The sequence below is a fragment of the Pelodiscus sinensis genome, chromosome 5 (genome assembly GCF_052426305.1).
Source record: "Pelodiscus sinensis isolate ZL-2025 chromosome 5, ASM5242630v1, whole genome shotgun sequence".
NCBI classification, from domain to species: domain Eukaryota; kingdom Metazoa; phylum Chordata; order Testudines; family Trionychidae; genus Pelodiscus; species Pelodiscus sinensis.
Window position 1 is genome coordinate 66,162,813 of NC_143056.1, and position 13,255 is coordinate 66,176,067.

The 13,255-nt window shown below is 43.8% G+C and overlaps 1 protein-coding gene across 6 annotated transcripts in view; it reads right to left on the minus strand.

Moving 5' to 3' along the window:
- TTBK2 (tau tubulin kinase 2) overlaps window positions 1–13,255 on the minus strand; it is a 169,682-nt gene that overhangs the window by 17,354 nt on the left and 139,073 nt on the right. For all 6 annotated transcript variants that reach the window (XM_025190893.3, XM_075927247.2, XM_075927244.2 and 3 more), the window contains one exon: window positions 8,139–8,387. In XM_025190893.3, the coding sequence (XP_025046678.1) occupies window positions 8,139–8,387 (249 nt within the window). The remainder of the gene's footprint in view (window positions 1–8,138; window positions 8,388–13,255) is intronic.

Here is a 13,255-nt window from a genome sequence, read left to right on the forward strand (position 1 = left end):
GAAATAATAGAGTTCATGATCTTAAGGAAAGGTAGAAGGGAGACCAGCACAATTGAGGTAATGGATTTCAGGAAGGCAGATTTTGATAAGCTCAGAGAACTTGTAGGTAAGGTCCCATGGGAAGCAAGACTGAAGGGAAAAACAACTGAGGAGAGTTGGAAGTATTTCAAAGGGACGTTGTTAAGGGCCCAAAAGCAAACAATTCCGCTGTGTAGGTGTGGCGTAGTGGGGGTACCTGGCTGGTTTCTATGCTGCTGGCTCTGGGGGAACCCCCACTGGCTGCCGTGGGTACCAGGACCCAGCAAAACAGGATGAGTCACTATGCAAACCAGTGGCCAGACACCCCCCATAGAGAGGAACAAAGGAAGGTGGAATGCTGCCCTGGCTGGGGGGCAGGGCTGGAAGTAGTTAGTTGGTTGCTGGCTGTCTGAGAGATGGAGGAGAGCCTAGGGGAAGGGGCTGGAGTTTAGGGGCCCAGTTCCCCCATCTCAAGGGGGCCTGAGGCATCCTAGCCCAGCTCTGGGACCAGATTACATCTGTGCTGTGCTGTATCCTGGAGAGGCAATAAACTTCCTCTATTCCACCGGCTGGTGCAGTCCGTTTGTGCCATTTCGGGGTGCAGGAGACGGGGACCCCCAATGCGCCGTCACAGTAGGAAAGATAGAAAATATGGCAAAAGACCAGCTTAACAAGGAGATCTTGCACGATCTCAAAATAAAAAGGAGTCCTATAAAAAATGGAAACTAGGACAAATAACAAAGGATGAATATAGGCAAGCAACACGGGAATGCAGGGGCAAGATTAGAAAGGCAAAGGCACAAAATGAGATCAAACTAGCTACAGGCATAAAGGGAAACAAGAAGACCTTTTATAAATACATTAAAAGCAAGAGGAAGACCAAGGACAGGGTAGGCCCACTGTTTAGTGAGAAGGAGAAGCAGTAACAGGAAACTTGGAAATGGCAGAGATGCTCAATGACTTCTTTGTTTCGGTCTTCACCGAGAAGTCTGGAGGTGTGCCTAACGTAGTGAATACAAGCAGAGAGAGGGTAAGTTTAGAAGACAGGATACACAAAGAACAAGTTAAAAATCACTTAGGAAAGTTAGATGTCAGCAAGTCACCAGGTCCTGATGAAATGCATCCCAGGATACTCAAGGAGCTGATAGAGGAGGTATCTGAGCCTTTAGCTATGATTTTTGAAAAATCATGGCAGACAGGGGAGATTCCAGAAGACTGGAAAAGGGCAAATATTGTGCCCATCTATAAAAAGGGGAATAAGAACAACCCAGGAAACTACAGACCGGTCAGTTTAACGTCTCTCCCAGGGAAGATAATGGAGCAAGTAATTAAGGAAATCATATGCAAACACTTGGAAGGTAATAAAGTGATAGGGAATAGCCAGCATGGGTTTGTGAAGAACAAGTCATGCCAAACTAATCTGATAGCTTTCTTTGATAGGATAACGAGCCTTGTGGATAAGGGAGAAGCGGTGGATGTCCTATACCTAGACTTTAGTAAGGCATTTGATACGGTCTCGCATGATATTCTTATTGATAAACTAGGCAAATATAACTTAGATAGGGCCACGATAAGGTGGGTGCATAATTGGCTGGATAACCGTAGTCAGAGAGTTGTTGTTAACGGTTCTAAATCCTGCTGGAAAGGGATAACAAGTGGAGTTCCTCAAGGGTCTGTTTTGGGACCCGTACTGTTCAATATCTTCATCAATTACTTAGATATTGGGATAGAGAGTACGCTTATTAAGTTTGCAGATGATACCAAACTGGGTGGGGTTGCGACTTCTTTGGAGGTTAGGGACATAATTCAAAATGACCTTAGCAAGTTAGAGAAATGGTCAGAGGTAAACAGGATGAGGTTTAATAAAGAGAAATGCAAAGTGTTCCACTTAGGAAGGAACAATCAGTTCCATACATACAAGATGGGAAGCGACTGTCTAGGAAGGAGCATGGCGGAAAGGGATCTAGGGGTCATTGTGGACCACAAGTTGAATGAGTCAACAGTGTGATGCTGTTGCAAAAAAAGCAAATATGATTCTAGGTTGTATCAACAGGTGTGTTGTAAGCAAAACTCGTGAAGTCATTCTGCCGCTCTACTCTGCACTAGTTAGGCCTCAGCTGGAGTACTGTGTCCAGTTCTGGGCGCCACATTTCAAGAAAGATGTGGAGAAATTGGAAAGGGTACAGAGAAGAGTGACAAGATTGATTAAAGGTCTAGAGAACATGACCTATGAAGCCAGGCTTCATGAATTGGGCTTGTTTAGTTTGGAAAAAAGAAGATTAAGGGGGGACATGATAGCGGTTTTCAAATATCTAAGAGGGTGTCACAAGGAGGAAGGAGAAAATTTGTTCCTCTTGGTTTCTGAGGACAGGACAAGGAGTAATGGGCTTAAAGTGCAGCAGGGAAGGTTTAGATTGGACATTAGGAAAAAATTCCTAACTGTCAGGGTGGTCAAATATTGGAATAAATTGCCAAGGGAGGTGGTGGAATCTCCCTCTCTGGAGATATTTAAGAACAGGTTAGATAGACATCTGTCAGGGATGGTGTAGACGGAGCTTGGTCCTGCCTTGAGGGCGGGGGGCTGGACTCGATGACCTCTCAAGGTCCCTTCCAGTCCTTTTATTCTATGATTCTATGATTTTAATAATTCTTGAAATTGTTTTAAGTCATCTGTAGGTGGAGAGGACAATGATTGAAAAATGCCTCATCAGGAGAAGTGAAAGACTACTGGACCTGTGAAGAGCTATCTGAATCGGATTGAGGTAAATTCTCACCATCATCTGCTGGATCAGCCTGGGTTATTACCGAAGGGGAGATGGGATTGTGACAAATGTGTTGTGGTAACAGGAGACAATGTAGCTATGTGCGCTGGTTTAGAGGCTGGTGTATCACGTGGGCCGTGGCAATGGGAGAAACGGGGACGATAGCGGTGCTATGGCTCCCAAAGAGGTCACTGAGGTTTAAACTTTTGCAGTGGGTACAGCCATGGATGGTTAAACCACGGGAATTTCGGAGGTTGTTTAAAAGGTTGGTGCTCAGTGGAGTGCCATGAAGCTACTGATCCTGTTGGGGATGAGTGCTGTGATGAAAATCTACTCCTCTGCGAGGAGCCATGTTCGATTCATGGTGATGATGTTGTGGGAGAGTAAGCAAGAATTTCTGCAGCTTGTCTATGCAGGCTAGCATAGAGTGTGGTGGTAAAGGTATGCTCAGCACTAATGGAGATGGTGTGCCCACCTCAGGGGGTCTGTTTACGTGGCGCATCTTCCTAGAAGCCTTCTTAGGCTCCGGTGCCAGAGTATGTTTTAGTTCTGGCTGCCAGGAACTGGTGTGTTCAGCTGGTGCTGGGTTGCCTGCAGGTGGCAGCATATGCTGCTTTGTCAGTGCCGGTGGGGTAACCGCATCAGTGGGTGCCATGCCAAAAAATAGTATGCCGCTTGGATTCCGACACAGTCATCTTGGCTGAGCTCGGTTTTCGCTTCTCCACAGTGCTGGAAGTTGACAGCCCCAGGGAATAAGCAGCCCAGGACATAGCTGGCAATGACAGTGCTGGGGAAGACTTCAGCATACAAGAACGTCTTTGGGGTGATGAATTGGCCCTTTTATAGGGCACTGAATATGCCCACGTCTCTGGGAACTTTTCCCTTGGTGGTTGGAGGGATTTTCCCCAGAGAAGATTCTTCAGCCTCATTTCACGGTCTTTGCTCACTCTGGCTGTCATTATTTTGACAATGCAGGCACTTCTGAGCTACATGGCTTTTCCCCTAAGCATTTTATAGAGGACGTGTGTCCATATGAAACTGGCATTGAGTCCCGACATGAATCACATTTCTTGAAGCCAGGAGAACATGGCATGTTGAACAAACATGAAGATTCAGAAGCTAGAGAAACCTAGAGTAGGGAAGAAGAAGATGAAGAAAAAATGGGGGAGTGGATTTCTTCCCCCCCCCCCCAAGTAGAGAACTAGGTAAAACTAACTGACTAAAATTAACAACAAACTGTATGTAAATATATATATATATATATATATATACATGTCAGAAAGGAAAGCACTGCTGTGATTCCATCTTCAGCCCAGGACAGTAGAAAAGGAACTGAGGGAAGCTCATGCTGAGCATGCATCTAATGAATGAAAACAGCGTGAGACGGCGACTGCAAAAGCGCGGTGAAGGAAGATACTGCTAGACAAATATCTCCCATCAGCAGCACAAGGACGCACTGAGACCTGAGTGGAGCACCCCAACAACACTACTCTAAGGAGAATAATGTGCTTTTTCTCCCAGAGGCCAGCAAGGAGTGACAGGCATGACAGCAGGGGGCTAGAGTTTCCCACTGAAGCACAATGCAGAGACGTGGAGACCCTACTTTACAGCAAGGTTCTGCTTTGTGCTGGGAAAGCCAACCATTACCATTACCAACACACCATCACAAGCCTTGGAGGACAGGCCAATCCTCATCTACAAATAACTCCCTAACCTCAAACAAATTCTTCCCAGTAGCCACAAACCATACCTCCATTATAGTCATCCAGGAACCTACCCCTGCAATCAGCACCGATGCCAACTCTGTCCACACATCTTTACAAGCGACATCATTACGGGACCTAACCACAGAAATCACCACATCAGAAGTTCGTATAACTGCATATCCACCAATGTGATCTATGCCATCAAATGCCAGCAATGCCCTCTGCCATGTATATTGGCCATACTGGACAGGCTCTACAAGAAAGGATTAATAGACTCAAATCAGATATTCAAAATGGTAACACTCGGAAACCTGTTGGGGAACATTTTAACTTGCTCAGACACACATTAATGGATCTCAAAGTTATCATATTATTGCAAGCCAATTTTAAAAACCATCTTGAAACTGAGGCTTCTGAACTTAATTTCATTTACAAGTTTGATACCTGCAACAGATAAATAAACAAAGACCGTGTGTGAATGGCCTGCTATATTTCACATCCTAATGACATAAAAAACCAAGCACAGGATACTTAAGAGCACTTCATAACCAGTCTATCAGCTTCATTTAACGTGGACACTCTAATTGTTTTCCCCCTTTTTTCCTTCTTCTTCCTTCTCTTCTCCCCCCGCCGCCCCAGTCTCCTTTCTTTCCCTGCTATTTATTTGGAAACCAGACCCCTTAACTCCATTCATCTGAAGTGGGTTGTGCCCACAAGCTTATGATATCATCTACAGTAATTCCTCATTTAACATGTGCCCGCTTAACAAGTTTTCGCAATAGCACGATTTTTTGGGGGGGAACGTTTTTTGAATTACACAACCGTCCCCGGAATAACACGATTTCCCCAGCTGGCCCATTGCCGGTGGCTGCGTGGGGCTTCCCTCGCCTCCCTGCAAAGTGGCGGAGGGTTTGCCGCTCACCGCTCCATTCCCCACTGACTCCCGCTTGCTGGACGCCTTGCCCCCTCTCCTCCACCCCCGCTTGCAGGCTGGCGGCTGGGCTTCCCCCACCTCCCTGCAAAGCGGCAGAGGGTTCGCCACTCCTTGCACTGTTCCCTGGCCATCTCCCCTCACCAGACACAGTGCAGGTCCCAGCAGACTTGTCACAGGGGCATACTCCCAACCCAATCCCTCTCCCCTCTCTTCCCTGCCCCTTCCCCAGAGCCAAACACCTCCCCTCCCTGCTGTAACCCAGTCCCCTTTTTCCTCCAACCTTGTGTCCCGGTCCCAACAGAAGCCACTGCTTGAAACACAACCCTCACCTTTTCCATTATTTTCACTGGGAAAACTGACCCCGCATAACACATTTTCACTTAACATGATCATTTTCTGAAACATATCTACAGTGTTAAATGAGGAATTACTGTAAACTTTTTATTAGTCTCTAAGATGCTGCAAAACTATGTGTTATTTTTAATTTTTTTTCATTACCAACAATAAGAAAGACTGACAGGAGTGCAAAGGCAGACAGGACTCTACCCTATCTAAAATGCTGACAAACCCTGGACTCACAGGAAGGGCAAGCTCAAACCATGGGAGGAACGGTCTCACAACTTTTACTGTTTTCAGCTATCTGTAATCCTTGACTGCTTGAAGAGTAAACAGACTGTAGTTAAGAAACTCCTTTGCTAAATGTTCTTTGCACATCCCATATCCCAAGGAAGAGATGTGTCAGACAAAAGGTCTGAGACTAGGAGTACAGTGACTAGACCCTACCCAAACCCAAAGGGCTTGGAAGCACATGTCAAAAGCTGCAAATATCTGCTCAATATTATCTACTTTAATATTACAAACTTAAATGTAACTCATATGTTGCCTAGGGATTTTAGATATTGTGTTTTTAGTAATCATGTAGCCACAATAATTTTTAACGGTTACATGATCACTAAACTGGTCCCCAGGGGTGGCGCCGGCAGCCAGTGCATTCCCATCTCCAGGCCCCACTCTCAGGGAACAATTTGCCACCCTGCACTGCTGTCTCTGATATAGAGGCAGCAGCATCCCCTGTCCATGGGGGCCACAAGCTCCCCACAGACAGAGGCTGCACTGACATCTCGTGGAGCAGCTTCTGTCTGCGGAGAGCCTGGGCTGCCGCAGACAGAGGCTGCTCCATGGCAGCCTTCCCTGCCCACACTTCCCCCCACACTACTGCCTCTGTTACAAAGGCAGCACCAGCTCCTGCCTGCCCTCCTCCCCCATGCTGCTACCTCTAACAGAGATGCGGAGGTGGGGGGCAAGCATCTCTGCTCAGGCACCCCCTCCTGTCTGCACCCTTGTGCTGCTGCTTCTGTATCAGAGGCAGCAAGGGGCGGGGCTGCGTGTAGTCATTTGGATTAACCTTATCAGTTAATTGTTTAAACATCTATATAACAACATCCCAAGAGGTGACATCCTTTAATCTTCCTCATGATGCAAACTAAACAAAACAAGAAGGCAGAAAGCATCTAAGTCCTTCCAAATCTTGCATGACCATATGACAGGGAGAAGGCACCTCTATCAAAATGTGAATGAAGGTGAGAGCCTATTTCTCCTGCCACTCTAGCAACTAATGTATAGAGGGAGGCTTAGCAATCCCTTCCACCTATCAGAACTATCAAACTAGCGGGTGGGTTACAGCTTTATAGAAAAACTAAACATTGGATATAGATATTTATTTATAATAACTATACAGGAAACAGAAGACAATGTGGAAATTCTTTTTAGTCTAGATGAAATGTTGATGGTGTAATGATAAATGATGAGGCGTTTGGATCTATGTGAAATCAATGTTATGTCACACTGCTTCAATAGTCCTTGCAAGCTGAAGCTGCTTAGAATTTCGCAAACGAAATCTTTGTGACCACAATACAAATTATGACACTCACAAAGTATAATTCTGAACTTTAATCTCTTTCTTACTGGAAAAAAGCTGCAGAATTTGGACACAGCAGAGAACAATGAAGTCACAAGTTCCCCTATTAGCTTTGCCATTAGCAGTTCTCATTGATTATTCCTAACATTAATTTATCCACCAGAAGCAATGCAATCTTTTTAGATTGTTAAGTGTTACAAATACCCAAAGAAAGCATACTGACACTATTTTTTTCTACCAAAAGTCTTTCAGGCAGATTAAACTGTATATTCCTCCCCACAAGTAATCAGATGTTTCTAAATAATCTATCTTCACAAATGGAGAATTCTTGACCTTATTTTTAAAAGCAAGAATCCTCTTTCTACATTCATGCTCCCATCTTTTCTCACCAAAATACTTTGGGGGAACCTAAACCTATCCTCACAGACGTAGTAGATTTACAGATCTCAAATAACAGTTCCCTAAGTGATCTTGCCTTTATCCTCTCCAAAAGAAATAATCTCTAGGTATTACTAACTAGCCTGTCCTCTGAAAGATTAGCAAGTATTTCTGACTCTGTTTTTATCCCTTTCAGTGGTACTAACTTATCTTTCTCAGGAAATGTTTTTGGCTCTTTTTTTTGATGAAGTACACTAGGTGCTCTTTCAATAGATCTTCTCAATATGCTTTTTCAAGAGATATTTTATAGCAGCAAGATTAGTGCCTCCATATTGCTGTACCTGAAAAGCAGCTACGAACCTTACAACTTAGCAAATGACTGAGACAGTGCAGTGCTTTTACGAAGATGAAGACTTATTCACCTGTTGGAGTTGTGCTTTTGAGATGCGAATGACAGGGGGAAACTTGTTGCCACTGGGAATGACAGGAAGTTGTCTACGGCCAGTTGAACAGGAAGAGGAGGAATGGCTCTCTGCTGATTGACTCCTGGGTAACCCAGCCTCTTTCTTAGGGTCCAAGTGGGAAGACAGATGGGCTATATGGCTCAGGGTGCAGAGGAAGGGACTTGAAATTCTCGGAGTGGAGAAATGCAGCATATGAGATGAGTTGAGCTGTGAGAACAACATGGTGGGGAAAAATAAGTTTTTCAAATATATTATTTGTAACAATTTATTTTTAACTTACTCTCTGTGTAGCTTTCTTACAATGCCAGAATCAACTGTGTCTCAGGCTAAAAGGTGATAGTTTAAAAGGCATATAAAATCTGAAGCCCCCACATTTATCATCCATTTTAAAAAATTAATATCAAAATTAGATATTCTCTTTGGCCATCTATTCCCCTAACTTTACTCATATATTCAGCAAACATACATTCAGGATATATAGAAACACTAGGCAAAAAAACTGTTGCAAAGATGAGTGCATGCAATTGTTGATCATTGCACTGGTCTTTGCTATTGTTTAACACAGCATTGTTTTTTGACTGAACTATTTGTGCAGATCAATACACAGCATGCTTTACAACTGTGGTTGTACCGAAGCACAATGGGATTGCTGAAACACTAAACTCGAAGGCTATGTCTACACTGGTGGCTTCTTGTGCAAGAACATCTTGCGCAAGGATTCTTAGGCAAGAAGTCCTGCGCAAGAACACGTCCACATCGCCATGTGTGAGATGTGTTTTTGTGCCAGAGTGCCCATGGAAGTGTGGATGCACTCTTGTGCAAGAAACACCGATGGCTTTCTTGCGCAAGAAACCCCTGCCGAGCGTCCATACTGCCCTCTTGCACAAGAGCTCCTGCGCAAGAGGGCTTACACCTGTTAAAAAAAGAGTGTAGTCTTGCACAAGAAGCCCTCTCTTACCACACCATACTGTAAATCTTCTTGCGCAAGAGCGGGTGGGCAGTGTGGACACTTTGCAGAAGAACCACCGTTCTTGAGCAATAACTCGCCAGTGTAGACATAGCCATAGGGTTAAGCACTGAGGTTAAAAGGTGTGACTTTAGGAAATTTCCAAATCATGGTATGAAATGGTGAAGCAATTGTGGCTTCCTGTAATATGTGGATCAGGACTGAGCATAAGACTTCATCCCAAATGTTGCAACTAACAACAAAAAAAATACCCTTGAAAGAGCTTGAATGGCAGCAGTGTGTGGAATAGGCAATATGCAAGAAGTGCAAGAACAAGCCTTCCATCTAACAGTTTTTTGGAATACCTTTTCACTTAAGGTAGACAAAATGCCACTAAAACCTATAGCTCTGTGATGCATAACTCTGAAGCTAATAAAATCTTTGCAAGCATTGAATAAGCACTGAAGCAATATTATGGAATATCTATTGCTAAAAATCATCAGATGATATTATTATTTATCTCCTTCATTGTGTATCCCATTTGCCTTCCTATTGTGATTGGAAACAGAGTACTGTGGATGTATTGCACAATTTCCAAGGAGAAGGTGTTAACAGCACTCTTAGAACTACGTGTACACTGCAGGCTTCTTGTGCAAGAAGCTTTTTGCAGAAGATCTCTTCCGCAAAAACTTCTTGCACAAGAGAGTGTCCAGAATGCATGGACGCTCTCTCGAAAGAAAGCGCTGATTGCTATTCACAGAATAGCCACCAGAGCATCTGTGCTTTTTTCAATTGGCTCTTTTTACACAAAATCCCTGTTGCCCGTCCACACACACCTTTTTGCGCAAGAGTTCTTGCGCAAAAAGGAGTTATTTCTCGTAGAAAGAAGAATACATTCACCACAAAAACCCCTCTGTTCTTTTGATTTACTGTAAATGTACTTGTGCAAAAACGCACTTGAGGTGTGGATGCTTTGTGGGTTTTTGTGCAAAACCAGCCATTTTTGCACACAAACCCTATAGCGTAGACGTAGCCCTAGAGCTTCAGTACCTGAAAAGCACAGCTGTCATTCACTTAAAAAAACCCTGTGTCATAACATCAGATGTGAAGAAGGAAGATATCTTAAAATTAAAAGAGGAAGAACTCTAAAATAAATGGAAGAGAATTTCAAAGCCCTACTTCCTATACCCCCTCAATTTCAAAGATTGCTACTTATGATCATTTTAGTGACATTTCTAAATAATAACAAACAGAAACATGCAGACAAACTTTTATAATTGTTCAAATATATATTGAAAGTGGACTGTAAAACAAGTATTACAAAAACAAACATCTGAATGATTAATTTAAACTGAAAGGTAAAAGTGATATCAGCTGGTACAGATTGGCCTCTTTCAATACTAGAGAAAATTTTGTATTGTTGAGAGATCTGACAACTACTACATATTCATATAGCATATGCAGTCTCAGTGCAATTGGATACAGCAGAAATATGAAAGAACAGGAAAATTAGTTCCCTCATTTGTAATTTTTATTTCTCTTATTTGGAGGCACCATGAGCTCTACACATTACTCATGGACTATGCCTGTTCATTTCCCCCAATAGATTCATCTTGGGGTACGTCTACACAGCAATATTATAACTAGTGTTATTTCTAACTATCTTAGTCCGTGTCTACACAGTAGGCAGTTATTTAAAAAAAATGTCAAAAAACTGTCAAGCTGGAGGACTTCTTACTCTGACTCCTGTTACCCTCATTGTACGAGGAGTAAGGGAAGTTGAAGGAAAAGTGCTCTCTTTCAAAATAAATGCTGTGTAAACGCTCCCAATTTCGAAATAAGCTATTCCGAAATAAGCTATGCAATTGACGTAGCTCAATTTGCATAGCTTATTTCAAGTTAAGCCCTGCTGTGCAGATGCACCCTTGGACTGTTCTCTTTCCTCTTTGAGTTCAGGTTCCACATAGTAGGGCTTCTACAGCCATGCATTTTGACCCAGAGAGTTTAGTTCTAATGCAGGAACTACATAAATTAGGCAGAAAACATTAACATCATTGTAGATAGCATGATTAGTAGAATTAATGAAACTACATCTACAAACTAAATCTGAATAACATTCTTTTAATGTAAAAGGAGATTTTCCAAGACCAGTGCTTGCTTTACAAGTTAAGTAAATGAATTTTCTCTCTCATATACATGAGTAGGGCCCCCCCCCCCAAATTCATCACCATGAAATACACATCATGTACCATGAAATCTGGTCTTCTCTGTGAAACCTGGTTTTTTGTTTGCTTTCCTTCTATACTATACAAACTTCATGGGGGAGACCAACGTTTCTCAAATTGGGAATCCTTACCCCCAAAAGGGGACTATGGGAAGTTGCAAGGTTATTTTAGGGGGGTCATGTCATTGCTACTCTCACTTCTGCATTGCCTTCAGAGTTGGGTGGCCACAAAATGGCTGCTGTTACCAGGTGCTCAGCTATGAAGGAAGTAAGGGTGCAAGACCATACCATGCCACCCTTACTTCTATGGTGCTAGAAAGCCGAAGAGTGGTGGCTGCTGACTGAAGGTCCTGTTTTGCCAGCAATCATACAAAAGGGTGGCAATATCATACCATGACATTCTTACTTCTGTATTGCTGCTAGTGGCATATCTGACTTCAGAGCTGGGATGGTAGGCAGCAGCCTATGCTCTCCAGCTGTCCAGCTCCAAGGCCATGCTGCCACCAGAAGCATTGCAGAAGCAAAGGTACCACAACCTCCCATCCATCCATCCATCCACCCACCCACACGCACACACACAATAACCCTGAAACCCCCACAACTTCTTTTTTGGGACAAGAACCTATTAGAACACCATGAAATTTCAAATTTAAAAAGACAAAATCATGACATTTATGATTTTTTAAAATCCTATGACTGAAATTGACCAAAATGGACTGTGAATTTGGTAGGGCCCTACAGATGACACAGAAAGTGTAAGAGACAAGAACTGAAATCACAAATACTGAGTCCCTGTACCCTGATTTAACCTCTAAACCTGTGGTTTCCAACCAGTTCTGAAATGACCACATTCAACCAGCCAAACAGCCACATGTGGCTAGTGCAGGAGTTGGCAACCTTTTCAAACCAAAAAGCCAAACTATATCAAAATTCAGAACAAGTGGTCAACAAAGAGCCATATAAGAATGCCCATATGCATAACTGAAAATACACATCTTAATATTATTGATAATTGACACGATTAATATAGCATAAATGAAACATTGTACTCACAGACTTTATTTAATGGGACTTATGCTGCATCTTTTCATGCTTTTCTTTGAAGTTTACATCATAACTGCTCAAATCCAGCTTCATGCACACATTCAGGCTGTCTTCCATCAATCTTATGGCAGGGAATTGGAGATATGGGGGTGCAGGAATCTGGGTTGGGGTATATGAGGGACTCAGGGCAGGGGGTTCGGGTATGTGGGAGATGGAGGAGTATTATGGCAGGGGATTGAGGATGTGGGGGTGCAGGAGTCTAGGGATGTGGAGGTATGAGAAGCTCAGGGAAGGGGGATCAGGTGTATGATGGGCTCAGGGTAGGTGTGTGGGGGTGTGCAGGAGTGTTATGACGCTGTGGCCAGATGGGGACTGGGCCCCAATTGGAGGCTTGCTGGCCAGGCTTCATTTTTAAATAAAGTAAAATATTATGTCTAACACAAAAGGTTTCAATATTGTCTTTATTTATGGCAGAAGTGGGGAACCTGTTTTGGGTTGAGGGCCACTGAGTTCACGTGAAGGAGGCAGTTGTGACCCAAGGCACGGGACTGAGGGGCAGGAGTTTGGATTGTGACCTAGAGCAGGGGACTGGGATGTAGGAGGGATTGTTAGGGCACAGGGTCTGATAGGGGAGATGGGCTCAGGAAGGCGGCAGAGGGTTTGGGTTATGTGGGGTAGGCGGGCAGAGGACTGGGTGGGGAAGGAAGGGACTGGGGTGCCAGACGCAGACTCTGGCCAGGAGACTTTCCAGTGAGATTCCCAGCCCGCAACTCAGCATGTTTCTCAAGGAGCCTGCCCTGCCCCCACACAAGCTGAATGGTCATGTGTTGTGTGACTAAGAGCCGGAGGGGAGGGGGATTG